Genomic DNA, 27,696 nt, shown 5'->3' on the forward strand with positions numbered 1-27,696 from the left:
TAGCCTGTACCGGTCCGTCGTGGTGAAGATGAGCCGAAAGGCAAAGCACTCCATTTGATGGTTGATCTACGTTCTCTCACCTATGGTCATGAACTGTGGGTCAAGACCAGAAGATCCCGGTTACAAGCGGCTGAAATGAGTTTCCTCCGCAGGGTGTCTGGGCTCTTCCTTAGAGATAAGGTGAGAAGCTCTGTCATCCAGGAGGGACTAGGTGTAAGGCCTGTGCTTCTCCGCGTTGAGAACTATCATTATTTGATCGTTCATGTATTTTATATATATTTTTTTTACCTCTAAGGGTGCTAAAAAATACACACTGTTCCTTTAAGTCCAGCCCATGAGGATAACTGATTCATTTATTAATGATTAATTTTCATATACATTCTTGTTGCTTTCAAAGATATTTTTGGTTGTTGCAATTAAAAAATATGTTGGAGAATAGTGTGCATTATTTTGTCACAATGTTTTTTTCTGGAAAACCTAACCTCATCCGGCCCCCAAGTAAATTGAGTTTGAGACCCCTTGTGTACATTTTCTATTTCATTATGTTGATATTTTTAAGATGTTTTAGGGGATCAGCTTCAATGTGAGTCTATACTAGGGGTCTCCACCGTGGGGTCCGTGGGTACCTGGGTGCCCTCTACGGACAATTGAAGTGCACACCGAACTGTTCTGAAAATAGCTCACCAGTGATAGGTCATTGAGATTTTTAGTAAAACATTTGTATTGGTTGAGTCTATTTAATCCTATGTTTTAATAGTTAATCTGGTATTAACATAGTGATAATATTTTTTTCCCAAAAAAATCAATATGTTCCAGTTCATCGGCTTCATGGACAAAAAGGTTTATTCAAGAATTTATAATTATTTTTAAGCAATTAAGAGTGTAGGATGAGAATATATTTGTGTACAAAACACATTCATTCATTTCTAAACCAATTTATTTTACAGGTAATACTGTACAATTAAATTCCAATTTGTTTGCAAAAAATGCTGTTTTTTTGGCCAGCTATCTACATTTTTAGCGTAATAGCTAGTTATTTTCCTTCCTTTTTAGAAAGCTATATAGCTAGGTAAATTTCACATTTTTTGCATGCCATTTAGCTAACATTATTCCTTTTCTCCCAGTTATCAAGTTTAATTTTGTCCCTCTCTCTAGCTAACTATTTAGCTTTGTTTTTAGCTTTCTTTTTGGCTATTTGGATGGCCTTTTACTCTTTTAGCTAGCCATCTAGCTCCCTTTTGTTTGTTTTTTACCGATTTACCTTTATAGCTAACTATCGAAGTAACTTTTTCGCCATTTAGCAAGCCACCTAGCTAAGTCGCCGTTTTGGAAATGTATATCAAAACTGGGTTTTCCTTATGCTCTTTAGGAACTAGTTAGATCTCAGCTTGATAAAGGTTGGAGACCTCTGGTCCATACAGTAGTTACTTTACGGGTAACGTGCTACTTTTGGGTGTCAGTATTCTAAGGGAGTAATTCAATTACTTTTTAAATGAAGTAACTAGTAACTAAGTACTTTTGTTCAGTATTGCACCCACCACTGATGAGGATAAAATATGATAGGAAACACAACTTGATGGTACAAATGGAAGATTTTAATGCATATTAGCACTAAACATTTGACTTTACAATTATAAACAAATCACAATCACCTGAGGCAGAAGCAGGTTAATCACAGCACAATACACCCCCGAATACTGTACAGACAACATCGACCGCATCAAGTTATTTCAACATGAGTTACTATATTTTTAAACTGGTCCAAGCATTGGAACGGGATCGAATAACCTGATATGTCGATTTTGTTGCTTCAGTGCCAAATGTATTTGCGACCTACCACTGTCAACCATTAAACCAGAGCCACGATGACTCAACCATGTGGAAAATATTTACTAATTGTTGGATTTAGCTGTCTGGTAGCTATGATAGGTTACTAAAAACACAAATAAATACAAGGTCGTAGAAAAATAAATAAATGTCAGCGAATCCCATAAACCACAACACACAAAACAGAAAATGAGAGCCATATGGCATTTTACTCTAGTATTGAAATACAATCTAAATTACCTAGTGGGGTGCGGCATTTGAAAGCTTAAGGCTGCAATCACAACTTAAAGCCATAAGACGGCAGCAGAGAAACAGATAATTGATGCGCATTTCTTTGACACACTTAAATAAACTCTTCCATTTAATTTTTTGGGGAGTTTGTTCCACCCTGAACAGGCCTGATAAAAGTAAGATAAAAGCAGATAGGCGCAATGGAAAATAAGGGCTCTTTGAATTCAGTTAAATATTTTTAACACATCATTAGGAGAAAATGTTTAACTTTCAACTTCTTAAAAACACCTCAAACTACGCACCCGACCTTTAAATATGCAAGGCTTGGGAACCCTTGTCCTCAAGTCATTGCACTGCCGTTTTTTTGCTGAACAGGATTCTTATCACTCTTCTAAAAAGCTTGCTCATGAGAGCTGTACGAAAAAGAGGACGGTTTTCTTGAACCAGGGTTCCCTAAACCTAAACTAACGCACACTTTGAAAATTAATTACCATATTTTTCGGACTATAAGTTGCAGGTTTTTTCTCACAGTTTGGTCAGGGGTGCGACTTATACTTCGGTGAGACTTATAATGTGGTGATATTTTCACATATATAATTTATTATTTTTCTATTAGCGTTACTGTGCTCTGGAGAGGGTTGGGCGCCACCAAGCTTGCCCCAGACACACCACAGGAAATGGTCCTCCGACAGCCCAAGTGGCTAAGAGATACCATTGTCACTTCACCACAAGAGGGCGCTCCTAGCCTGTGTTGACAATCTCAACCTTGACCGCGACATAAAAGCAGAAGCGGCGCATCATCTACCTCCGAGACCTACTGGGAGTTGTTTACTGGTAACACCGTGACACTGGTGACGGTGATGAAGTTTTGACTGGATTTAGTGATTTAGAGTGAAGATGATAGTTTGATAAGCATGTTTTTTTTATCCTAGAGTTATCTGAAAAACTCATTAATATGTTACATCTTTAATACAGTTTTGTCTAGAACATATATACCATGTTCGATATTTTTAATTACCTTTCAAAATGACATGTATGTTTTTGGTGTTGGATTTTATCAAATAAATTTCTCCCCAAAATGTGACTCATACTCCAAGTGCAACATATACATTTTTTTCTTTATTTATCATGCATACTTTGGCTGGAGCAATTCGATTTTCTTTTCGGTGCCATTTCGTTCAATTTCATTTCGCTGCACTTTGCCGAATTGCATTTCTGTGCTGCACTTCGAAGTAAACCCGAAGATGCGTACTCACACTTCGGCGCGGAAATAAAGCTTCGGGTTTATGTACTTCAGGCCGAGTCCCTCATATCAAGTTAATCCTTAAGGTCCGGGATTTTTTTAGGCCCGTCTTACTTCAACTCCGGAGAAACTTATTGTCTGGAAAATAGGGTGCACTGTATGAACATTGTGTTTTTTTATGTGTCCCCGTTTTAAAGCAGATTTTCGGGCAACAATAAGGAAGAGATCTTTGAGAGTGGCACAAGGCTTTTCCTCCTTAGAAAATATGCTACCAGGCAAGAGTGGAGATACTGTAAACTTATGTTTGTATAAAAAATACTGCTTTCGAATATTGGTGGATCAACTCAAAACTGAACAGTCAGTAACAAACACATTTTTATGTAATATTAAATACAGTCCCAACACAGACGCATGCGAATACTTTCCAACTTGATCTGGTCCATCCCCACATTTTTTCATTGTTTAAAATTTTGACATTTCAGAGAAAAATAAGTGCAAATTGTCAATCCGTTTGATAACTGATGAACTAGCCGTTTTTTTGTAGCAGTTTATCCTCCTTCAGCCGAAATGGGACGCTCACGGACATTTCGGCGATGAACCTTTCACAGCCTGCTTTGGTCACCTGCTTGCAGAAGCGAAGATCAATCTGGCAAATGCTCCCACAACGCTTGAAAAAGTTCAAGGAATGATCTGTGACCCGGTTGCAAACTAAAAAAATGGGAAAAAAACACGGATGACTGAATATGACAGAGATCTCTATGAAATGAGGGCAGAATTCCTTGCGCTTGATCAGCCCCCTATCGTAAGTAGATGCCTCTTCTACAAAACAAAGCCTATTTAGTCATTTTTTGCCAACTCCGTCGGATGCAAAAGAATAAGATTGTGCCACCGGCCTTTTTGGCCCAAGAGCTTCAGAAGTTTTGCCAGATTAGTTTCGATGTTCAATATAGTTGTATTGAATTATCCTGATACCATCTTGATATACAACATCGATTCTCTGACCATTAAGCCTTTTTCAGGATTATTACCTCCTTAACATTTCTGTAAAATGTGCATAAAATGCCAATCCAAGACGTAAATTAAATGCAGTTTTTAATGGTCTCTTTTGAAAGGTTTTGTCCCAACAATCAATGCAAGTGCTGCTAACATTGAGTAATCCGAGTTGGAAACCACAGAAATAGAATGATTATTTCTAGCCTGAATTTCCCTTTTTGCAATTAAATATATGCATAACATGGGAATCTTAGCTGGAAGACAGGAGACAATAACTTGAAGCCTTACCTGGTACCTTGTCAAATTTGATCACAAGCTGAAAAACTAAATATTGTATTTTACACACTTTTTAAGGGTAGGTTTAGGCGTTTCCAAAAGTAGCCATTTGGAGACAACAAGGTTGCAGCCCTTAAAACTTTGCAACCGTGTATTTCACTTTAGACAATTTCTTAGACATCATGAAAGAGCTGTAAATGTTTAACTTCTCTTTCCAGAAGTCAATCGGTGGGCGTAAAGAAAAATAAATCTCAACTTGCGTTGTTTATTTTTCGGCTCTGATTTGAATACACCCTCTGAAAATTGCATAAAATTATTTTGAGAATTTCATTGGGTAACCAATGTATCAATCATTTCAATCGATTACTACTGTCTGAAGCAATTCGGAGCTACGGGAGGTGATCGATTTTATCAAACAGGCCCATATAGGCTGATGCGGTCTGTGGACCATTGGCCGAGAGTAGTGTCAAACGTTCAGAGGCTAACGACCATATTGGAAAAAATATTTTGAGTCAGTTTATTTTTGAAGGGGAGTTTTGGAACAAAACAGGCGGCATGCAGCCAGGAATGTGAAACGAAGCAGAAATGCTTTTAGGCGATTTTTTTTAATCTGTAGGCATTACCACGTGTTTTAGAGTAAATAATTTCCACGGTTGGATTCACTTGACAGTGAATGTAACACAGAATTTTTGCAGACATTCAACTAATTTGATGACCGCAAGGGGGGCGTAATTGTTGAGTTACGCCGACTTTATATTTTTTGAGTATTTTGTTTTAGGCTGATCGTGATCTTTTTGTGAGTATATTTTAATATGTAGATGTAAATAACTGAAGGAAATACAATTCAAAAGTGTTGTGTGGCGTTTTGACTACGTGAGGCAGGCCTTTTCTTTCACCATTTTCTTGCCACGTAACATATATAAACAAAACCTGCAGGGCACAGCACCCCATCCCAATTCCTCCTACGTATTGTGTTCTGTCCTGAACACCCTTTCCAAATGCAAGATAAAAGCATAAAGGATCTTTGAACTCAGTTGGGTATATTTACATCTACTTAATAGAGAAAATATTTAACACTCAACTTTTTAAAGAAACCTTCAAATTACGCACCCCAACTATAAAATACGAGAAAATAATGCCTATAAGTGAATATAAAAACAACAATGGATCGACTTCATGTCAATGTACCGCATCAATTTGAGTATAATAATTTGAGTTTTTTCAACCTAATAAAGAGCTCAAAGTTGAAGAGCGCATTATACACACGGTTTTACCATATTATATTCCCATATTCATGCAATGATTGATTAGTCAAAAAATATCACTAACCACAATTGTAAAACATTGGATTGCCAAATACTAAGCAATCGACCACCAATGATACGGATGGCATACAAAAAGGCATTCGATTTGATCTCATTGTCACACTATTTTACACATTGTACCAGACGGCTGTGTGGCAAAGATAAAACAGAAATTTTCTGATATAAATAAAATGCATGCACTGGGAAAAAACTGTTGTGTCTGAAGATTAATCAGACTTTGAAAGACATTAAATACATCGTTAATTTTATTATGGTATTGTGTTCATAAGCCTGTTTAATCATCAACGTTTGTCACTGGCAACGCTTATTTTGAGCAAAATGTTTACCAATTTTCAATCAAAAATTTGGGGGCCGGGTTATAGACAAAGTGTGGGTTATACACAAATAAATATGATAAGTGCATCTGATCGACTTTAAATGAAGATTAACCTTAGGGTGATCGTGTGAGCTATTGGTCCGGAACGGGGGTTGGAAAGCCGCAGGTCAGGAGCCACATGCAGCAGCTCTTTAGTACAGCAGAGTGGCGTTTTTTCAAAAATATTTACAAATTGAGAACGATAGGGGAAAATATATTTTTCTTTTCATATGGTCTCTGTAGGAGGACAAAACCTGACTTAACGATATCCAGAGCTGTAAAAATGTGCTGGATAAATATCACATTTAAACTACCTTGGCGCATTTCTCCTTTCCTCTCTCCCATATTGCCTACTTGTGTTGGAGCCGAGCGAGCACAAACTCCACTTTTAAAGGGCAGCGTCACCATCAAATGCAAACTTTCGCTACAGCTTTAATTTCAACACAGAAGTTGCATTAAACAGGTAAGAACGCAATTTTGTCATAGGCAATTTTTAGTAAGAAAATAGCTTTTTTTAATCAAGTGATTTCTCATTTTTGTCGGTAAATAAGAAAACAATGCTGTCCTTACCTGACAAGTTGATTTCTGTGAGTGAGTCCCGAGTGGTTGTCCCCGCTGCAGTCAGCAGGTTGACCGACTGGTCGTTGACGTGGTTACAGTAGCTGAGGTCGAGCCTGGAAAGAAGCGGCATCTGACGAATGATGAGGCGTAATGACGTGTCGGTGATGTCCAGGCCTGCCAGACGCAAATCTTCCACATTCCGCAATTTGCAGCGGTTATCCAGCTGACCTGTTCATCAGTGTCACACAAACATATGTTGACTCAGGGGCACAAATAAGTCAAAAGCCGGGCTAAAAACTCAAGCTACAAATGTCAAGTACATATCCATTATCTTACCTTATAATTTATTTCCAATCAATGCAAAATCACCACAGCTCATTTATGTTAGACATAATCTTGAAGAATTCCAGCAAAGATCATTTGATTTGCATTAGAAACATAACACTGGTTTGTTCAATTGGGTTACACAAACCACACCAAAGGCTAAAAACCTCAAATGATATACTGTATATAGAGTTTTATAGTGTGGAATAAGTGATCAGAAGATGCTGTATTGCAGGAATTGCGAACCCACTTAGAGAGCCGCATGTCCTGCATGTTTTTGGAGTTTTTCTTCTCAAATACAGGTGATTTAAATCACTGGGTTTGTTATCAAGCTCCCACACAGCTTGTTAATTAAGCTGATAATTTGCATTACCTGAGTTGGGAAGAGAACCCTTCAAAGCATGCAGGACACAACCAAAAACGAGTGCTACAAAAGACAAGGATGAGTACAAATTACGGACACTCAAAGTGACCAAACCGCACCATTATTCTTTTTTTCCCCTAGTCTCTTGTGAAAAAAAGATCGAACAAGATGCAAGAAAAAAAAAAAAACAATGAAATATAAAATAAAGTATTAAGGGAAAAAGACAAAATTACAGAAGAAAAAAAAACGAGACAAAAATGAAAAAAAGGAAATATAATTATAGATAAAATGAAAGAAAAACAATGAAAAAAGAAAAGAGAATAATGAAAGGAAAAAAAGGACATGTTGTTGGTTTTTGTCGGTACCCACACAAAAAAGATAGCTGACATTCATGTACCTCTAGTTGAGCCTCATCTTATGTGAAATAAATACAGATTTCTTGAACCAACGGTATTTGGGGGGGAATGCACTTTTAAATGATAGTTCATGTCTTTTTTCGTATTATTCAAATTAATACATTTTTTACCACTAGGATGAATTAAAAAAATAAGCAATGGCAAAGTCATTTTTGTCCACGTAGTACATTACCTGGCCTGTTGTCTGTCGGAGGTGACAAAAGATCCCTCATCTGTGCATCCTTCAGCCCCTCTACCCACTGCACGTCCAGTGTCCGTAGAAGTGGGCAGCTGGACGTGCAGAGCGCGGATACAGCCGCCCATGAGCACCCGGATAGCTTTAACACCCGCAGACCTGACAAAAAAAAAAAAAACAAAGCTTGTGGAAAAAATAAATTAAAAATGTCTGCATTTTAACCAAATCCCTGTTCTATGCATACCTGGCAATCTATTAATCAGCCAGCTTAATTGTTTCTTGGAAATGTTGGTCCAACTGAGGTCTAGACAGAGAGGCTGTCGCCGAATGATTCCGCTCAACATGAGCGGCGTGATGGACGTGCAGCGATTGAGATCAATTGTTGTCCACAGCCTTTTATCGCAGCACCTGAAAATTGCAAATGGGATTGACAACTCGTGCAGACCTCCGCCTCACATGCCAGACAACTTGAAATTGGTAAAATACTAAGCCAGGTTATATTGTTCAGCTTACTACGAACCAAAAACAGCTTAATTATGAACCAACACAAGATATCGATAAGGGTTTAGTTTACTTGGCATATAGAATGTAGTATGCATTCTTTGCGAGTAAGTCAGTCAGGTGGTAACAATTTAAATGATGGCTGAGCCCGCCCTCAAACGAGATGAACCAATCACAATGCGCATAGCCAACCTAATACACTCTGCCATTCTCTGCTAGCGTCCATTTTCTGTACTGCTTATCCTCAACTAGCGTTGCTGAGGATGCCGGAGCCCATCCCAGGCATTTTTGGGCAGTGGGCAGGGTTACCTTGAACTGGTTGCCAGCCAATTGCAGGGCACATAGAGACATACAACCACTCGCTCATTCACATCTAGGGACAATTTGGACCGCCCAATTCTCCTGACAGCCATGGTTTTGGAATGTGGGAAGAAACCTGTTTGCCCAGAGGAAACCTACAGGACTGTCTCAGAAAATTAGAATATTGTGATAAAGTTCTTTATTTTCTGTAATGCAATTAAAAAAAACAAAAATGTCATACATTCTGGATTCATTACACATCAACTGAACTATTTCAAGCCTTTTATTATTTGAATATTGCTGAATTTGGTTTACAGCTGAAAAAAACTCAAAAATCATATCTCAAAATATTTGAATACTTCCTCAGACCAAGTAAAAAATAATTTTATAACAGCAAAACTAAATCAAACATTTGAAAATGTCCATTGATGCACTCAGTACTTGGTTGGGAATCCTTTTGCACGGATTACTGCATCAATCCGGCGTGGCATGGAGGCAATCAGCCTGTGGCATTGCTGAGGTGTTATTGATGCCCAGGATGCTTCGATAGCGGCCTTCAGCTCATTTGCATTTGTAGGTCTGGTGTCTTTCATCTTCTTCTTAACTATACCCCACAAATTCTCGATGGGGTTCAGGTCAGGGGAATTAGCAGGCCAATCAAGGACAGTGATGCCATGGTCAGTGCACCAGTTACTGGTGGTTTTGGCACTGTGGGCAGGTGCCAGATCATGCTGGAAAATGAAATCCTCATCTCCATTGAGCTTTTCAGCAGATGGAAGCATGTAGTGCTCTAAAATCTCTTGGTACACAGTTGCATTTACTCTGGACTTGATGAAACACAGTGGACCAACAACAGCAGCTGACATGGCTCCCCAAACCATTGCTGACTGTGGGAACTTCACACTGGATTTCAAGCAACTTGGATTTTGCTCCTCTCCAGCCTTTCTCCAGACTCTGGCGCCTTGACTTCCAAATGAAATGCAAAACTTGCTTTCGTCTGAAAAGAGGACTTTGGACCACTCTGCAACTGTCCAGTGCTTCTTCTCCATAGCCCAAGTCAGACGCTTCTTCCGTTGTCTTGAGTTCAGAAGTGGCTTGACCATGGGAATACGGCTATTGTAGCCCATTTCCCGGACACGTCTGTGAACTGTGGCTTTTGATACCTGGACTCCAGCTTCAGCCCACTGTCTTTGAAGCTCCCCAAAATTCTGGAAGCGGCTCTTCTTCACAATTTTGTTAAGGCTGCGGTCATCTCTCTTGGTTGTGCAGCGTTTCCGGCCACATTTTTCCCTTCCAACAGACTTTTTGTGGATATGCTTTGAAACTGCACTCTGTGAACAGCCTGCTCTTTGAGAAATTTCTTTTTGTGTCTTACCCTCCTGATAGAGGGTATCAATGATGGTCCTCTGGACAGCAGTCAGATCAGCAGTCTTCCCCATACTTGTGATTTAGTTTACTGAACCAAGCTGAGTGTTTTTAAGGCTCAGGAAACCCTCGCAAGGTGTTGAGTTAATTAGATGATTCAGGTGATTAGTTGAATAGCCTACTTGTATACTTTTTCATGATATTCTAATATTTTGAGATAGGATTTTTGAGTTTTCTTAAGCTGTAAGCCAAATTCAGCAATATTAAAATAATAAAAGGCTTGAAATAGTTCAGTTGATGTGTAATGAATCCAGAATGTATGACATTTTTGTTTTTTTAATTGCATTACAGAAAATAAAGAACTTTATCACAATATTCTAATTTTCTGAGACAGTACTGTACACATGCATTGGGAAAACTGCAGTAGCTGGAGTTGAACCCTGAACCTCCTCCGTTCGTTGTTCGTTGGGGCTGTCCATCGATTTGATGATGACCATCTTTTATTTGTGAGTCTGCTGATGTTTGAACAGTCCGATCCTGGGTTGTGGTCGGAGACTCAGGTAAAAGAGGATACCTGCGCAATGATGGTTTTTAAAGTGGCGTAAGGGGTGCGCTTTCCCCAACGCCACTATCTTGATTGTAAAGAAGATGGTTCCAGTGGCAAGGGAGACCCTAGACGACCGGCATCTTTCTACAACTGCAGGCGGCTAACGGGATCCAGGTCTGTAGGAAACCGCCTCAAAGCATGCCGCCACCAGCTTTTGGGATCACTCTTAGTCTGGACTCTACCCTTCGACCTGTTCGGCTTGGGTAACCCTACCAGGAGTACGAGACTCCCGCCGACATAGCTCTAGGGGTCATGGAGACGCGCAAAGTGCCCCACCATGATAAGGTGGTGAACCTATAGGGCTGCGCGCTAACCACTTCTCTGCTTGCATGTCCATTAAATATCTCAGTTTGTCAGTTTTTGTTCATTTTTTTTTGTTTTTATGAAATTTAAACTAGTAGCAACAACAAGGCCTGTTTTATAAGTTCACGTCAAATTAGGTTAATTAGTTGAAGGTAAATAACATCTTTAAATGAAAGTGGAATAAGGAAGCTTGATGAGGTTGAGAAAATGGTTGGATTGCTTTTTTTCGGCCACTCTTTACCAGGGAGGGAGGAAGTAGCCTAACTCTTGAAGCCCATCTTCCAAATGTTAAACTTCACTTTATTTAACATTATGGACTATTAAATGTTTATTTTTCAGTACAAAACAATACAGGTTACTTATATAAACCTTAAACATACATTCCATACAAAATATAGTACTGAAGCAACTTTCGAACAAGTTCAACTTATGAACGATCGTCTAGAACAGTGTTTTTCAACCAGTGTGCCGGGGGGCTGGTGTGCCGTGAGACTATTGTCTACTGTGCCGCTGAAGTTTGCCCAATTTTCTCTTTCCAAAAAATCAGGCCGTTATTCAGTGTTTTTGCCATCTTCAGACAACGAACTGTAAAAGTCATCAATATCAGTAGGTGGCAGTAGATTTTTATATACTTTTTATATACTAATGATCTGCTCATTAGGTAGCACAGTACATTTAATAATTTGTTAAACAAAGCGGTTTAAGATTACACTGTAAAAAATAAAAACATAAATCAAGCCCATCATTCTTTATTTTAAGAATTATTTTCTACTTTTTATATACTAATTGCCTACTTATAAGGTAGTACAGTGAAATATTTGACATAACTTAATTTTCAAACATTTTAGATGAACGGTGTGCCTCAGAACTTTTTTATAAATAAAAGTGTACCTTGGTTCAAAAAGGGTTGAAAAACACTGGTCTAGAACGTATCTTGTTCGCAAATCAGGGAGCGTCTGTATAAAACTTGTAGGGCTGTAACCATTTGTCAACAATGTTGACAAAAATCGATAATGCAAATAGTCGACAATGAATTCCATTGCCAGCTATTTTCACCAGACATGTTTTTCCAATAGAGTCAGGTGACTACATACCCGTCAACCTGTACGGTTTTGCTGTACAAAGTACGTTTTTCATGCATTTTATGAGGAGTACGACGTTTAAGGAAATCTGTACGGAAAAACGCAGATTTGTCAATCGCATGCGTCTGCCGCCTGGGGATTTCCCATCATGCATCATTCCGAAAAAAATAAATAAAAATGGTGTACGATTATTTTGTATTTTGTACGGGAAAATACGACAGTTTGTACGGGCATGGAGCAGTTGAGGTTGACAGGTATGTGAACATAAATACAATCTCTGCTCAGAGTCGCTCATGCGCAATGGCGTCTTGGTCTCGAGCAGTGACATACATAAATGGCGGCAACAACGTCAAGTTCAAGGTTAATGGCTCCCTCAACCACAAGTATGCGTACAAACACTTAAGTTTGGGAGCATTTTACCCTGGAAACAGCTAACAAAAAGACTACTTGCAAAGTTTGCAATAACTTCAAATATCATGGCTGTAGCTTAGTAACGCACAAACATTTCAAAGCATGTCAGGAAATTAGGCAATACGGTTTTGATTACACGCATTGTACATTTTATACGTGTAAATTTCACTATAAAAGGAAGCTTGAGCGGTATGCCATATTGTGCGTGTCAAACTTATTTGAAATTAAATTTGTGCAGTCTGAAAAAAACATCATTTGTTGAAACGTTAAAAACGAAAAACATCAGTTGTTAAAAACGAAAAACATCAGTTGTTAAAAACGGAAAACATCAGTTGTTAAAACCATCAGTTCTACTTCTGTTCCAGATGTAGCAGTTGGCCAATAAATGTACTCCGCAAATTGCTGATTTACTGTTCTACTGCTGCTAATGAGCCTGTTTTGGTTTCCATGGGTAAAAATGTTTCATTTATTTTAATTCATTATTTGGCTGTCCCAAAAAAATGGAAAAGGATTTTATGGATTTAGGTCTCTACTGACCAAGGACTGACTGTGCTTAATTTTTTCGAGATACGGCATCTTTATTTATCTTTTGTACGAATCTACTGTATGTTTATTAAAATATGTGTTTTTCTTGTGTTTATTACGATTTGGCACATAAATTTAGCCTCAGGTTGATTTAATCAAGAAAAATACTTATCCAGGCAGCACATGCAGGTCATTGCATCGAATCCAGCTGCCAGCATTCCTGTGCGGAGGTTGCATGTTCTCCCCGTGCTTACGTGGGTTTCCTCTGGGCACTCCGGTTTCCTCCCACATTGCAAAAACATGCAGGTCGGCTGAATTGGCCAGTCCAAATTGCCCCGAGGTGTGAATAAGCGAGTGCGTGCCCTGTGACTGGCTGGCAACCAGTTCAGGGTGTTCCCTGTTCACTGCCGAAGGTATCTGGGATGGGCTCCAGCAACCCCACGACCCCACTCAGGGTAAGCGGTGCAGGTAATGGATGGATAAATTAATAATTTTCCGATTATTCAACTAATTAATAAAAATATTTGTGACTGGTCTACGATTTAAGTGGTCGTTAGTTCCAGCCCTAATATCTAATATGGAAATATCATAGGCTTTCTCGGCGCACTCCGGTTTCCTCCCACAATCCTAAAACATGCATGTCAGGTTAATTGGCAGGTCTAAATTGTCCCTAGGTGCGAATGAGCGAGTGAATTGTCTGTCCCTGTGTGCCCTGCGACTGGCTGGCAACCAGTTCAGGTTGTCCCATGCACACTGCCCGAGGATGGCTGGGATGGGTTTCAGCACCCCCGCGACCCTACTGAGGATAAGCGGCGCAGATAATGGATGGATGGATGAAATATCATAGAAAGCAACCGGTAATGCAGTTAGCTTTCAACGTCTTCCTTTTCAACGTCTAACTGAAAGTATAGACAAAAATACATTGAAACAATTACATTGAATCTTATTTTGCCACTCTGTGCATCTTCCAATCAAGACTCAAAATGCACCTTTTCAGACTTGCCTTCTCATAATCTGCCTCGCATGCCCCCCTTCTCATTTTTTTTGTATTATTGTCTTATATATTTTTTGTCTTTTCATATTTCTGTTGGCTGTGAAAATCACTTTGCAATAAAATGTGTTATAATAATAAGTCTCCCTGTGGCATAAATTATTTTGTTATGTTCTAGACAGAAGCACTTCTGAAAGTGAATTATTGCAAGCTTAGCTGTGTGTTTCAATTACCATCTGTTCCAGGTTTTGGACACCCTCATGCAGCAACAGAGCTCTTGATGAGTGAGATGGTTTAAGATCTTCATCCAGACCTCACGGTGCACGGCATGCATTTTGCCATCTTTCAGAGGGAGTCTGTCGGGAGGGGGGCTAATTGGCGGGGGCCGAATGACGTGGCGCTCCATTTGGACACACTTAGGTGGTGAGCGGGGAGGCACGGGCCGCGTGGTTGGCGTGCTCCGGTTAAAGCCCAGTGGCGTTATTTGACTTGGGTAGAAGTGGCGCAGTTCCCATGGGGTGCCGTTCATCTCCTTGGTCTTAAGATGGGCCCTTTGCTCGCTGAACTCATTGCTGTTGCGGAATAGCCTTTTGGGCTCCTCGTTTTCTGACTCCGGCTCCACCTTAAGAGGCTGTCTGTTCTCATTTGACAGGCAGTCCTCGGTGTTCTGAATTTCCTGGTTCAGTGCTTTGCTCAGCTCTCTGCTCAGCTCTCTGTTAGGCAAGCGCCGTTTACGACGAGCTTTAGGACGAGGGCCCTTTTCTTGGGTCTCGCTCCCGCCTTCACTGCTGGGGCCAGCTTGTGGAGAGCTACAGTGGGAGTGGTCGCTGTCCAAAACAGCCATTTTGAGGGATGGATTTGAAAGATCGTTCTTATAGTCTCTGTCCTCTGATAGGTCCTCAGCAACACCCATCCGCCCGTTTCGCTCGAGATAACCCTGGAAATGACTGTCCCGTCCATCTTCGTCGTCATCCTCATATGCTTCTTCCTCCATTTTAATTTGCTGCAGGATTTTTGAAAAACATGGGTCCTCTAACATGTCCTACAAAAAACAAAAGAAAGGGTTTCCTTGGCTTAACAAGTATGTTTGCTCTGAACATTGGACATAAAATCAATTTACTGCTCAAGTCTAACTAAACATAAATACTGACACATTAATGTAATGGTTAGTTCAATGGTCGGCAAACACCGGGCACTGAACATTCTTTTTTTCAACTGAAAAATCTCCAAGTTTGTGAGGTGTTCACGGTTGTGTATTTCCATATTTAAGCAGTAATTGATACGGCTATTCACATATGCTCAACATCGGATGTAACTGGAATCACATCTTACTAGGTTCTCTTAATTACGTTTTGAAAATGCCAGTTTACTTGTGACTCCAAGAGCCAAGACTACAGGATTGACAAAGTTAGCTCTCCGGGCCACGGTGCTGTGGAATGCTCTGCCTCCGGAGATAGGATCTGCAACCTCAGTGGAAGTTTTTAAATCTATACTTAAGACACACTTTTATTCATTAGCTTATGATTGATGCCAAACTCGTACTTTTCTTTTCCTGTCTTTTTCCGTCAGCCTGGCTGGTGGTGATACGAGGGAGAAGGACGATTCGAGATGAGTCAGCGGACCAGCATCTCGACCTAAAGCTTCTCAACGCCTGCATCGACCAGCCAGCAGAGATGGGAAGCTGCGTCGTTGTTGTCATGGACTTTTTGAACTATTTTACAGGCTTGAGGCGTCGTTGTTGTCATGCACTTTCTAGACAAATTTCAACATAGTATACAGTATATTGTTTTCGTTTATTGATGTTCATTATGTTTTGTGTATTGTTACCCAATGCTAAATCTATTGCAGCCTGGTCAATCTTAAAGGGGGTATATCCCCTTTAGGCCCCTTCTCAAGGTTTCTTATTTTCCCCGTGCTGAGGTTTTGAGTTTTTCCTTGCCCACATGTTGGTTTGAGATCAGGAGATGGTGTAATTGTGACCTGTGCAGTCCTTTGAGACATCTTGTGATTAAGGGGTATACAAATAAATGTGACTTGACATCCAGAACACGGCAGTGAGAACCCCGTTGATGACAAAGGAAAAGGTTTCTCATCAACACACTATTTTTATTCATCGTGCCACGTTGTCTAACCTTTTTCATTTTGTAGGTGTTTGTGATTGGGAACCACTGGTGTACAACAATTGACCAAAGTGAGCGGTACCGGCCCCCTGGGGGCGGTGGAAAGATCTTAGAAGGGCTGTGAGGAAGAACAAGGCGGTACAGGGGCGGAAGTCCGAAGTCGAAGTGAGAAGTTTGAACGTAGTGTGGTTGTAAAACCGCAAAGCACTGCGTTTTTTTTCAAGGTTTTGTAGTGAGTAATGGAATTTTGGCCAACCACACTTGTTACTGTTCGAGTTTTAAAAGCGCCGACCAATCAGAGACAATTTTTCATAATAGCACTAGCCCAGGGGTGGCGAACAAGTTTGACAACAAAGAGCCGAAATTTTTAACTGAGAGAGTCAAAGAGCCACAACACGCACTGACCGGCATTAGACGTAACCTACGCAGATGATTGGCAGTCAGTTGTGTGTTCGGAGCAGCATAAAAACAACAAATCTGCCTAAATAAATTTGAAAATATTATTTATTATTAACTCTGATGGATTCAAGTCTCTTCTAAGAGGGGAAAAAATAAACATGAAACGAGGCAAAGAGTCACGGTATATAGAAAATATGATGAGGCAAAGAGCCGCATTCTTATTGGCCAAGAGCCGCATGTTCGCCATCCCTGCACTAGCCAATAAACACGATTCAAAGTTTGCAAGCACAGCACTACGCCACACCCACCATGTGAGCTCATTAAGTGTCATGGCGGATTCCAACAAACGAGAAGGAAAGGAAGCTTGCACCGAAAAAGGGCGCTACATCACTTGTTTGGACCTATTTTGGTGTTGACGAAGCGGACGTGGAACAGAAGAAAACGCCCGTTGCTGAATTTACTTTCGCGTAGATGCCAGGTCCAGAGGAAACACAAGTCATTTGTACCAGCACATTAAAAATTATCAAAGGTTTTGGAACCATTGTTGTACAAGATTGTTTTGGTTGAATTAATTCCCATAATGCTTCATAATAACCGGAACCCCTTCTCATAATTCTACATTAGTCATACTAAAACCCAACAACAATGTACAATGAGATAAAAAAGACAAGACAACTTGGTACTGTGAGTAAAAATAGTGTGATGATGCAATAAAATCGAATGCCTTTTCCCATGTTATCTAGATCCTTAGTGGTCTAGTGATATGAGTGGATTTAAGATTACTATAAATTTACTATTATTAATGTCATAGATATTACAACTATTGTTATTATCAGGCCAGGCTGCGAGATTATTAAACCGGTTCATGATTAGGAAAAGTTTGCCAACCACTGGGTTAGTTGAAACCAAAAGTAGAGGAAAGTCCAACATTCCCAGTAAGGGATATTAAGGACTATTGACACTAACCTTCTTCCTTCCTCTGAAATCATCATCATCCTCTTCATCAAAGAGCTTTCTCTTCTTCCTCAGCTTATCTTCCAGCCGAGGTCGAGGGATGCCACTAGGTGACAAGAGGGGTGGCTGCCGGTAGAAGGATTCCTCGGCTCGATGCCTGGGTGTCTCATCTCTGTCAGGTCTTCTCTTAACTGAAGACATATCCCCCTCCTCCTTCATAGGCTTCTGTTCCCTCAGCAGAGAGCCGGGGAGGTTGGAGGCATACTTGAACCCTGGACCTCTTTTTTGCTTTAATACCAAAAGGGGTGAAACGTGCGAGACAACTTTATACCTTTAGCCTATTGCTCCTCATTCAATCAACAGCTTTATAGTTACAACTTTTCACTTGAATAAAAAGATAGGTAAATTATCTCAATTATTAAAAAAAAAACACACAAAAAGGGATTAGGTTTTATTATTGAGAAACTAGATAGATAGATAGATACTTTATTCATCCCCGAGGGGAAATTCACATACTAACAAAAAACAAACTAAAAAAAATGACCATCTAAAACCAACTCACTTTTCCACTCTTTCCAGCATGGTTGCATTTGGGGCATTCCCAACAGTTTGGGAGTTCGTCGTTGACTACGCCAGAGGCATCGTTAACCTACAAGATCAGAAAGTGAAACAGCAACATTGAAACCCTTTTAGCAAATATTTTGGGTAATTTTAAACATGGGTCACCAAGGAGGCAAACAGAGATGTTTAAACAGTTAAACAACGGCATGCCTAAAAAAAAAAACAGAACACTATCTTGAAAATTTGGTAAACGGGGGTTTTATCAAGGTGTGCAATTTGAAGACAACTGTGAGCAATGCAGTTTGTTAAACAAATTGTAAGCACTACCTATTGTGTTCAGAAATTAAAATGGCAAGCAACAGTGATTGCTGCTTACATACTGTACAATTGCTTTAATGTCATTAAATATTGTGTTGAAACATTTTCACAACCTATTATACCATAATGGTTACAAATCATAGTGCCAGATTCTCTTTAATGTTGAAGTTGTTGATAATGGCACACTCACAAGACATCAGATAAAAACATGTTGCTTTTCAAGTAACTTTAGTTAAAAGCACTGAGTCACTTCTGAGTGTATGATGACCTGGCATTCCTGGCATGAGACTAAGCTCATGAATCACTACATGAGTGAACCTATTGAGGGGGAGTTCGCACCCACAAACAAATTCAATGTACCTTGAGGCAGTTGGGATGGACAATTTCGTTGCAGATAGAACATTCCATTAACATGAGATTGAATTTGTCCTCCTCTTCCTCCAGTGTATCCTCTTTCCCAGCTTCCTTACACACCACACATACTGCTGTGTGGGGCAAGACAGGCTACAATAGGAAAGGTAGAAAAGAGAATATCATTGTCATTTGAAATGAGGACTTTATTCAAAACCCCTGCATTCATTATTTGTGCATTTTTATTTATGACTTATTTATGGGGTGATAAGGTATTTGATTAAAATAAAATGGAATTTCAGACAGTTATATGTGCCTTTCAAAAAAATAAAAAATACTGAAAATAAATTAATAAAAACCCTGACTCACTGCTATGCACTGTCTCATAATACAGGACTGCTTCATGCGGCCTGGACCACCAAACTTCTTCATGTCTTTGCAGAAGTGACACTCCCCACACTCAGTCCGCATGCATGCCTCACACTTTCGGCATCGCGTTCTCCGCCGTCTGGCTCCTGAAGAGCTACGACTGGATGGTAGCTTAACAGCCGAAGGTGTTGCCATCTTGGGCTTAGGACGGTTGGCTGGACGCTGCTGCAAGAGTCAGAATCAGTATGGAATTATGAATAAGTAGGGAAATACTAAATTATAATTTAATTTTAAAATAACCACACAATAAAATGTTTTCAGTTATTCAGTATTTTAGCCTGTAAATTAATCAACAAAGAAACCTGCCTGTACATGTGGAGTAACCCGGCAAAATATCACAAAAAAACATGTCACGGTTATAACTACAAGAGGACATACAACATTTAAATGTTATCCCTATGTGGATTTCTATCATATCTTTATTACCTCTCTGTTTGCTATGGAACGATGGTAAATTGCCGTGGACAAAAAAATAAATAAATAAAAATTACATGCCGTTACACAGACTACTTTTTCAACTGAAGATGTTACCTTGGCAACACACTTCCCTTTCTACTAGTGGATATGATTCTTATGGCTGCGGAGGATGCATGCAAAATTATATTGAAGAGATTTATATTTTACAGGAAACATTCAATTGTTTTCCACCTGTAATGAATCCATTTATACTGTAGTTCCTTTTAAATGAATGACATTAAAAGGCATGGGAAGCCCTCAACAGAACTTGTTAAAACCTCTTGTGGTAAAATGAGACGTTTAACTGCTTCAATAAGTTAGCCATGAGAGCATTTCTTCAAAGTCATTTTACAATAGTCGTATGATAGACAATTTCCCAAAATTGAAAACTAGTTGTTCAGGTCAGGAGTCTTGTCAGACGAATGTCAAGAAATTTCTGGTTTAAGACAAGTAAGCATTGTGTTTCTGTGGCACTACTAAACAAAACTGAAGCCATTTCAGTTGACTAACAGAAGTTACTCGGATCATTAAACTGCTCTGATTCTCGAGTGAAAACATGTTTGTTCACATCCAACAGAAATGACTTGAAAATGCCCTCAGAGCTTTTTAATGATGGACATTTGTATACACCTGTACATATAAATAAAATAAACAAACCATTTGTATCAAAGAAGCATACAATTATTTTTTCTTAACACAGTTGAGGAGTTAATAGATCCTTCTATTTAATCCTAAAAGGGAGTGAGGTTATAGTGTGTGTGGTGGTAAACTGCAGTAAGACATTTAAAATAGCTTGCAACAATTTAACATGTTCTACTTGAATACCACAAGCATCTTTTGATTGCAGCAATGAAACAACCCCAGTTAATACCAGAGGGCAAATACAAGCAAAGGGCCAAAACAATTCTGTTTTTGCATTAGATGTGTGTCAAAGCAGGAATAATCAGTCTGATCTACAGAAATATTCTTCACATGTAAAAATAAAAACTACAAAATAGCTTGTGACAAAAACAGGCTAGAACAGAAAAGGTGGTATAATATGCTGTGTAGTGTAGAAAATGGTAAAATGTTACTCGTATATGCATTGATTTTAGCTCGGCTTATTAGAGTCAAGCCTCGACTGTTTTTCTTAGACCAGCCGTTTTTGAGGTGGCTATTATGTAATGAGGCTTCCATAATATCATCCTATTAATGCTCAATCAAACAGAGGTGAAGAGTTACCCGATTACTGCTGACATGTTTATATTGTCTCTTTTCCAATAATTCGTAACTGGGAATAGAGGACAAGATATTATTGTACTTACGTAACACTTTCAAGATCATATTTTATACTACTTACATCTCTGCTTGGAGTTTTTTCTCAAATAAATTACGTAATATCAGTATTCCAGACACATTTTTTTCCAGCCCAATATCAATATTTAAATGTAGAGTAGTAACCAATTTTATAAACTCCCCTTCCTTCTGCAGAAATGGCTGATACTTTGTTAAGAATAAAACATATTTAAGAAAACAAAACTCTTAAAACTATAATTCACAACAAAAAGTATAGTCATAATGAACCTCAACAATCTTAATCAATAGGAGGGAAATATTGTCAAGCGGAATACTATCCCTAATGCCCCCAATAAGCAGGTTGGCGCCTTGCATGGCTGCATGGCCGCTATTGGTGTGTGAGTGTGTGTTTGTATGTGTAAATGGGTAAGTGTGACGCACATTGTAAAGTGCTTTGGGAGGTCTTCATTGACTTGAAAAGCGCTATATAAATGCAGACCATTTACCATATTATTATTAATATGGAACGCTGGCTTTTTAATTATTTCATATTTTTTTATGAGATCATCAAACGTCACACAGTGAAAAGAAATTCCCAGAAGAATTAGCATCAAGTTTGGTGGCCTTGTTGAATTTAGTATTCAAATACATTATTTAGCTCTTACTGGAAAATCAAACTCAAATTCTTGGTTTTGTGGCTCTTTAAAAGGTTCTCGACCCCTGATTCAATTTCTAGCTTTCTGATGATCAAACAGTAACTCAGGGGCAGCTGATACAAGTACTGGCCACAGTTGAAAGTAACAATACTCTGAAAAAGGCAGATATTCGCACAAATAGTCAAGTCAAGTCACGTTCGTAAGTTGAATTTGTTCATAAGTTAAATTTGTTCGTAAGTTGCTTCAGTGCTATATTTTGTATGGAATGTATGTTTAAAGTTTATATGAGTATGTTTAAAGGTTTGTATACGTAACCTGTATTGTTTTGAAAATGAAAAATAATCATTTAATAAAATAATATGCTCTATAACCTTACATACAGATACCAGTTATCGGCACTCGCTAGGGCTGCAACGTTTATTAATGTTGAGAAAAATCAATAACAGAAATCGTCGACAATGAATTCCATTGTCAACTACTGTCGCCAGACACATTTTTCCAACAGACGGAGGCCTCTTTACATAAATCTTATATTTGCTGGGAGTCAAACATGCACAATGGAGTCTGCATCTCCAGCGGTAACATAAATATATTGAAATGGCTATGTCAAGATCAAGTACATATGCCAAAACTTCTTAAGTTTGAGAGCGTTTTAGCCTGGATACGGCAAATAAAAAGGGTACTTGCAAAGTTTGCAAACAAGACCCTGTGTATCATGGCAGTAGCTCGGTGACGCACAAACATTTAAAAAGCAGGCCAGAAAGTAGAACAAAATAAAGTCTGACAAGACTTGGTAAGGTAAGGTTTTGATGACATGATTGCACAAATTAAATGCATGCTGTCAGAAAAAAAAAACCTCAGCTGTTAAAAGGTTAAAAATATCAACAGTTGTTAAAAGTTTTAAACAGTTTGATTTCAATCCGTTGAAAACTGTTTAGGACTTTTTCTAGACTTGGTGATTGACCACAGAGAGTACTTCACAAAATACACATTGCAAAATGTTTTTTTTACTGTTCTACTACCGCTAATTACCGTTTGTTGGTTTACAGAAACAAAAATAAAAAATGTTTACTTGATATTGATTTATTGTGCATGTTCTGGTCCCTAAGAAATGGACAGATGTTTTTTTATGGATTATGTCTCTACTGACTGAGCACTGCGACCAATTGGTTTTGGATATTTATTTATTTTTTGGTATGAATATGCAGTATGTTCAATCAAAAATGCATTTTTATTGTACCATTTTTTGTGTTTCTCATCCTTTGCCACATATTTAAATTAGCTTTATGCTTATATCTGATTATTTGACTACAGTGTAATTGTTTCAAGGGTAGATGACTATTAAAATAATCTGTCGCAGGCCTAGTACATGCACATCTCTATGTGCATGTATGATCACAGAATATAGAGAAGAAGAATATAAGCATGCCATCCCTATCTTTAATAGTAATTATACTTTCTCTTTACTACAGGGTTTGTACACTTTTCATGGCCATATTTATGCATATTTAAAGCCAATTCTCCAAAACCATTAAAATAAGATTTCTGGGGTATGTCTGCAATTTACATGTGATTTTTAGTCTTCTGTGTGGACTTATCAAGACTTAAGTTTCACATCTTCAGTAAATCGCAAATATAAATATTTGACATGACTTTGAGACGGATCTTTGCCCATATACTGGACTGTCTCAGAAAATTAGAATATTGTGATAAAGTTCTTTATTTTATGTAATGCAATTAAAAAAACAAAAATGTCATGCATTCTGGATTCATTACACATCAACTGAACTATTTCAAGCCTTTTATTATTTGAATATTGCTGTTTTTTGGGCTTACAGCTGAAAAAAACTCAAAAATCCTATCTCAAAATATTAGAATACTTCTTCAGACCAAGTAAAAAAATAATTTTATAACAGCAAAACTAAATCAAACATTTGAAAATGTCCATTGATGCACTCATAACTTGGTTGGGAATCCTTTTGCACGGATTACTGCATCAATCCGGCGTGGCATGGAGAAAATCAGCCTGTGGCATTGCTGAGGTGTTATTGATGCCCAGGATGCTTCGATAGCGGCCTTCAGCTCATTTGCATTTGCAGGTCTGGTGTCTTTCATCTTCTTCTTAACTATACCCCACAAATTCTCGATGGGGTTCAGGTCAGGGGAATTAGCAGGCCAATCAAGGACAGTGATGCCATGGTCAGTGCACCAGTTACTGGTGGATTTGGCACTGTGGGCAGGTGCCAGATCATGCTGGAAAATGAAATCCTCATCTCCATAGAGCTTTTCAGCAGATGGAAGCATGTAGTGCTCTAAAATCTCTTGGTACACAGTTGCATTTACTCTGGACTTGATGAAACACAGTGGACCAACACCAGCAGCTGACATGGCTCACCAAACCATTGCTGACTGTGGGAACTTCACACTGGATTTCAAGCAACTTGGATTTTGCTCCTCCCCAGCCTCTCTCCAGACTCTGGCGCCTTGACTTCCAAATGAAATGCAAAACTTGCTTTCGTCTGAAAAGAGGACTTTGGACCACTCTGCAACTGTCCAGTGCTTCTTCTCCATGGCCCAAGTCAGACGCTTCTTCCGTTGTCTTGAGTTCAGAAGTGGCTTGACCATGGGAATACGGCTATTGTAGCCCATTTCCCGGACACGTCTGTGAACTGTGGCTTTTGATACCTGGACTCCAGCTTCAGCCCACTGTCTTTGAAGCTCCCCCAAATTCTGGAAGCGGCTCTTCTTCACAATTTTGTTAAGGCTGCGGTCATCTCTCTTGGTTGTGCAGCGTTTCCGGCCACATTTTTCCCTTCCAACAGACTTTTTGTGAATATGCTTTGAAACTGCACTCTGTGAACAGCCTGCTCTTTGAGAAATTTCTTTTTGTGTCTTACCCTCCTGATGGAGGGTATCAATGATGGTCCTCTGGACAGCAGTCAGATCAGCAGTCCTTCCCATACTTGTGATTTAGTTTACTGAACCAAGCTGAGTGTTTTTAAGGCTCAGGAAACCTCGCAAGGTGTTTCGAGTTAATTAGATGATTCAGGTGATTAGTTGAATAGCCTACTTGTATACTTTTTCATGATATTCTAATATTTTGAGATAGGATTTTTGAGTTTTTTTAAACTGTAAGCCAAATTCAGCAATATTAAAATAATAAAAGGCTTGAAATAGTTCAGTTGATGTGTAATGAATCCAGAATGTATGACATTTTTGTTTTTTTATTTGCATTAGAGAAAATAAAGAACTTTATCACAATATTCTAATTTTCTGAGACAGTCCAGTAGGTGTTAGGTGTAAAATTGACAGGACTGCGTAGCTTACATTTTCAGTTGCAATAAGTTCTTTCTGTTACAATTATCTAATTGGAAACTTTACTTTCATTTTTGGCATCGCCCATACTATATGTCTATAATTGATACGTAATCTTTGCACTCATACACATTTCATAGCGCCCCGTCTAGATGTAGCATGCACCAGACCTATCCCATTCGGTGTGACCCGCAGTGGACGATGATGCTTCATAGGACAATGCCGTAAAAACCAATGCCAGCTGGAGTTAATCCCGAGGGACTTAGCAATGCAATAGCAAATAGAAGCAACAAGAGAGCAGTGAGTGTCATTTTAAGCGGACCTCTTGAGAAACGTGCCATCAATTTCAAGCATTTACACTCAGTCAAAATCCAAGCACTTCTTAATGGTCGAAAACACAACATTAAAATGCAATAACGTTCAATGATTTCAAGCTCCTGTACAAACCTTTAATACTACAAAAAAACGAGTTTATTTGTTGGACAATCTTGACCATAGTTGAGCAGAAAAGTGTCCATGGACTACTACCCAGGTGAACTTTTGCCACATTTTCAAAACAGGTTGATTTTCACACCTATGAAGCCTTGTGCCGTGTAGTATTAAAATGAGTTGTGTCGTTAAGATTTGTTAGGGTAGCCAGGGTGTCATTTGGTTCTATTTGGACCAGTGTTCTCCATGCAACAGAAGGAGACACACTTCATTGTTCCCTTTCCCATCCCCCTTCCATGGCCCCTGCGTTCAGAACATTTGGCTTGGAGCCTTCTTAAAAGAGTATAACTTAAGGAAGTGGCTAATATGCATGGGTTTGCATAAGGGGAACACGGGCAAAATGAAGGGGGGAGGAGATAAACAAGAGAACACCACCAAAAGAAAGGTTATGGCTCCTGTGACATGCGAGTCAAAACGTCACTAAATAAAACTCGTGCAGTTTCTTTCAAGGGTGGACACAAGTGCGAAACGGGTCAGTAGAGGCAGCAGATAGACGGTGACCATAGAGGGGCACACACTCGCCCACACCGAGGTGTTATCCCGATAAACACAACAGTCGAATAATGTCAAAATGCTTGCAAGTGTGGGACAAATAAACCTACAGCTTCCATTAACTTTTCAATTCCATGTTTGTGCTTTCCAGTCGCGCGGTAACGCGTCAAGGATACAACAGTGTGCTCAGGTAATTCAGTGGAAAAACGGCTCTAGTAACAATACTATTTGATTTTATTACTTAAATGTTGACTCGTTTATGTGTGCTAATGGTACGCAGGGGTAAAGCCGTTAGCTCTGACCTGTTCGGACTCTGAATCATATTCCTCATCGTCTCCACTCAATGACAAGGCCATGGCTCCGCGCTCATCGTTTGTGAAAAGCAGAAAAATCTAACATGGCTGAACAAGACTGGAGAGAACACAGCGCCCCCTCCTCCTCCTTCCCATTACGCCAACATGCAAGCCAGCTGGCCGGAGTGCACAAGGTTGAGTTCAATAGAAAAGCACATCGTAGGAAATATTAACGCTATCGCTCATTCTCCTTTAAGGCCTCCAATAATTAAAACATGTATAAATATGCCTTTAAAAACACAATACTGCGTGATGATTGTGTTTTTTTTGTTTTTATTTAAGTTTATCTACGAAAAATAACCAATCAATTCAGAAAGTAACCAAACCCACATTACCGAATAGCTCCACGCACTTACCGATGGAATTGAATGTAGCAATAAAGAACCCGGAAATGAAGATAATTCGTTAACAAATAGTAGTACGACATTGTAAACACACGTCCGTTTAAGCTTTGATTCCCAGTTTCGTGCTGCCATTTAACAGTTCATTATTTATCATTAAAAAAAAAAAAAAAAAAAAAAACGAGAGCTCTATGGTACAGCAGGGGTCGGGAATATTCTTGACCCCAAGAGCAATAAAAGCAAAAATATTTTGATTCTTTTTTTATGAGAGAGAGACACACAGCAAATTCCACAAAACTGCCAAAATGAATTATTCAGCACATTTTATTTCAGTCTGTCATGTTTAATGATTTTTTGAAATAGTATAAAGGGTAGTGCCTTTTCCCCATATTAATACCACTTAAAACATTTTATTCCTCCTTCAGTTACTTAATAGTGTTAAGGCTCATTTGATAATTTTTGTCCCTAAATAATGTTTTCAAAACAAGGTGTGAGCAAAGTATTTTTATAAAAATGTCATAAATGAGGATACCAACATCAGTGCAGATGGCGCTGGGAGGGTAGAGGAGTGCACAAGCCCATGCCTACTGCTCACCCAATCAAACTGCTCTAAGTGCTTTGATAGAGCTTTTGGGTGTTTTAGGTTCGTTATGTGGCTTTTCATCATGAAGTGACTCAACAATGAACATAGATTGTTTATTGAGCTACCATATAAAGGAATATTTAGCGATTTACAGGTCACATTGTGTGACACAGTGACTGTAAACAGTCATTGGAATTGTTTCATACATACATACATACATACATATATATATATATATATATATATATATATATATATATATATATATATATATATATATAGGCAGCACGGCGGCACAGTGGTTAGTGCATGTGCGGCACAGTTCATGTCTTGGGAACCTCCTGCGTGGGTTCAAATCCAGCTCCAGACTTCCTGTGCGGAGTTTGTATGTTCTCCCCGTGCTTGCGTGGGTTTCCTCCGGGCACTCCG

At 39.0% G+C, this 27,696-nt stretch overlaps 1 protein-coding gene across 3 annotated transcripts; it reads right to left on the minus strand.

The window, feature by feature from the left end:
• Positions 1-1,573: 1,573 nt before the first annotated feature.
• On the minus strand, positions 1,574-26,475 carry kdm2ba (lysine (K)-specific demethylase 2Ba). 3 transcript variants are annotated; one of them, XM_088335380.1, is made up of 10 exons: positions 26,293-26,475; positions 19,248-19,469; positions 18,888-19,031; positions 18,209-18,297; positions 17,661-17,943; positions 14,409-15,217; positions 8,335-8,498; positions 8,088-8,249; positions 6,821-7,039; positions 1,574-4,009 (listed from the first exon to the last, which is right to left on the minus strand). In XM_088335380.1, exons 1-10 carry the CDS (start codon positions 26,344-26,346, stop codon positions 3,828-3,830), a joined length of 2,328 nt encoding a protein of 775 aa, XP_088191506.1. In that variant the 5' UTR covers positions 26,347-26,475; the 3' UTR covers positions 1,574-3,827. The 3 variants fall into 3 exon arrangements, with proteins under 3 accessions (XP_088191506.1, XP_088191505.1, XP_088191507.1); XM_088335379.1 differs by having other exon boundaries at positions 19,248-19,472; positions 26,293-26,468; XM_088335381.1 differs by having other exon boundaries at positions 17,661-17,936; positions 18,211-18,297; positions 19,248-19,472; positions 26,293-26,467.
• Positions 26,476-27,696: the final 1,221 nt, after the last annotated feature.

Source organism: Urocampus carinirostris, chromosome 5 (genome assembly GCF_059441175.1).
Source record: "Urocampus carinirostris isolate Australia breed hairy pipefish chromosome 5, RoL_Ucar_1.0, whole genome shotgun sequence".
Lineage (NCBI taxonomy): Eukaryota > Metazoa > Chordata > Actinopteri > Syngnathiformes > Syngnathidae > Urocampus > Urocampus carinirostris.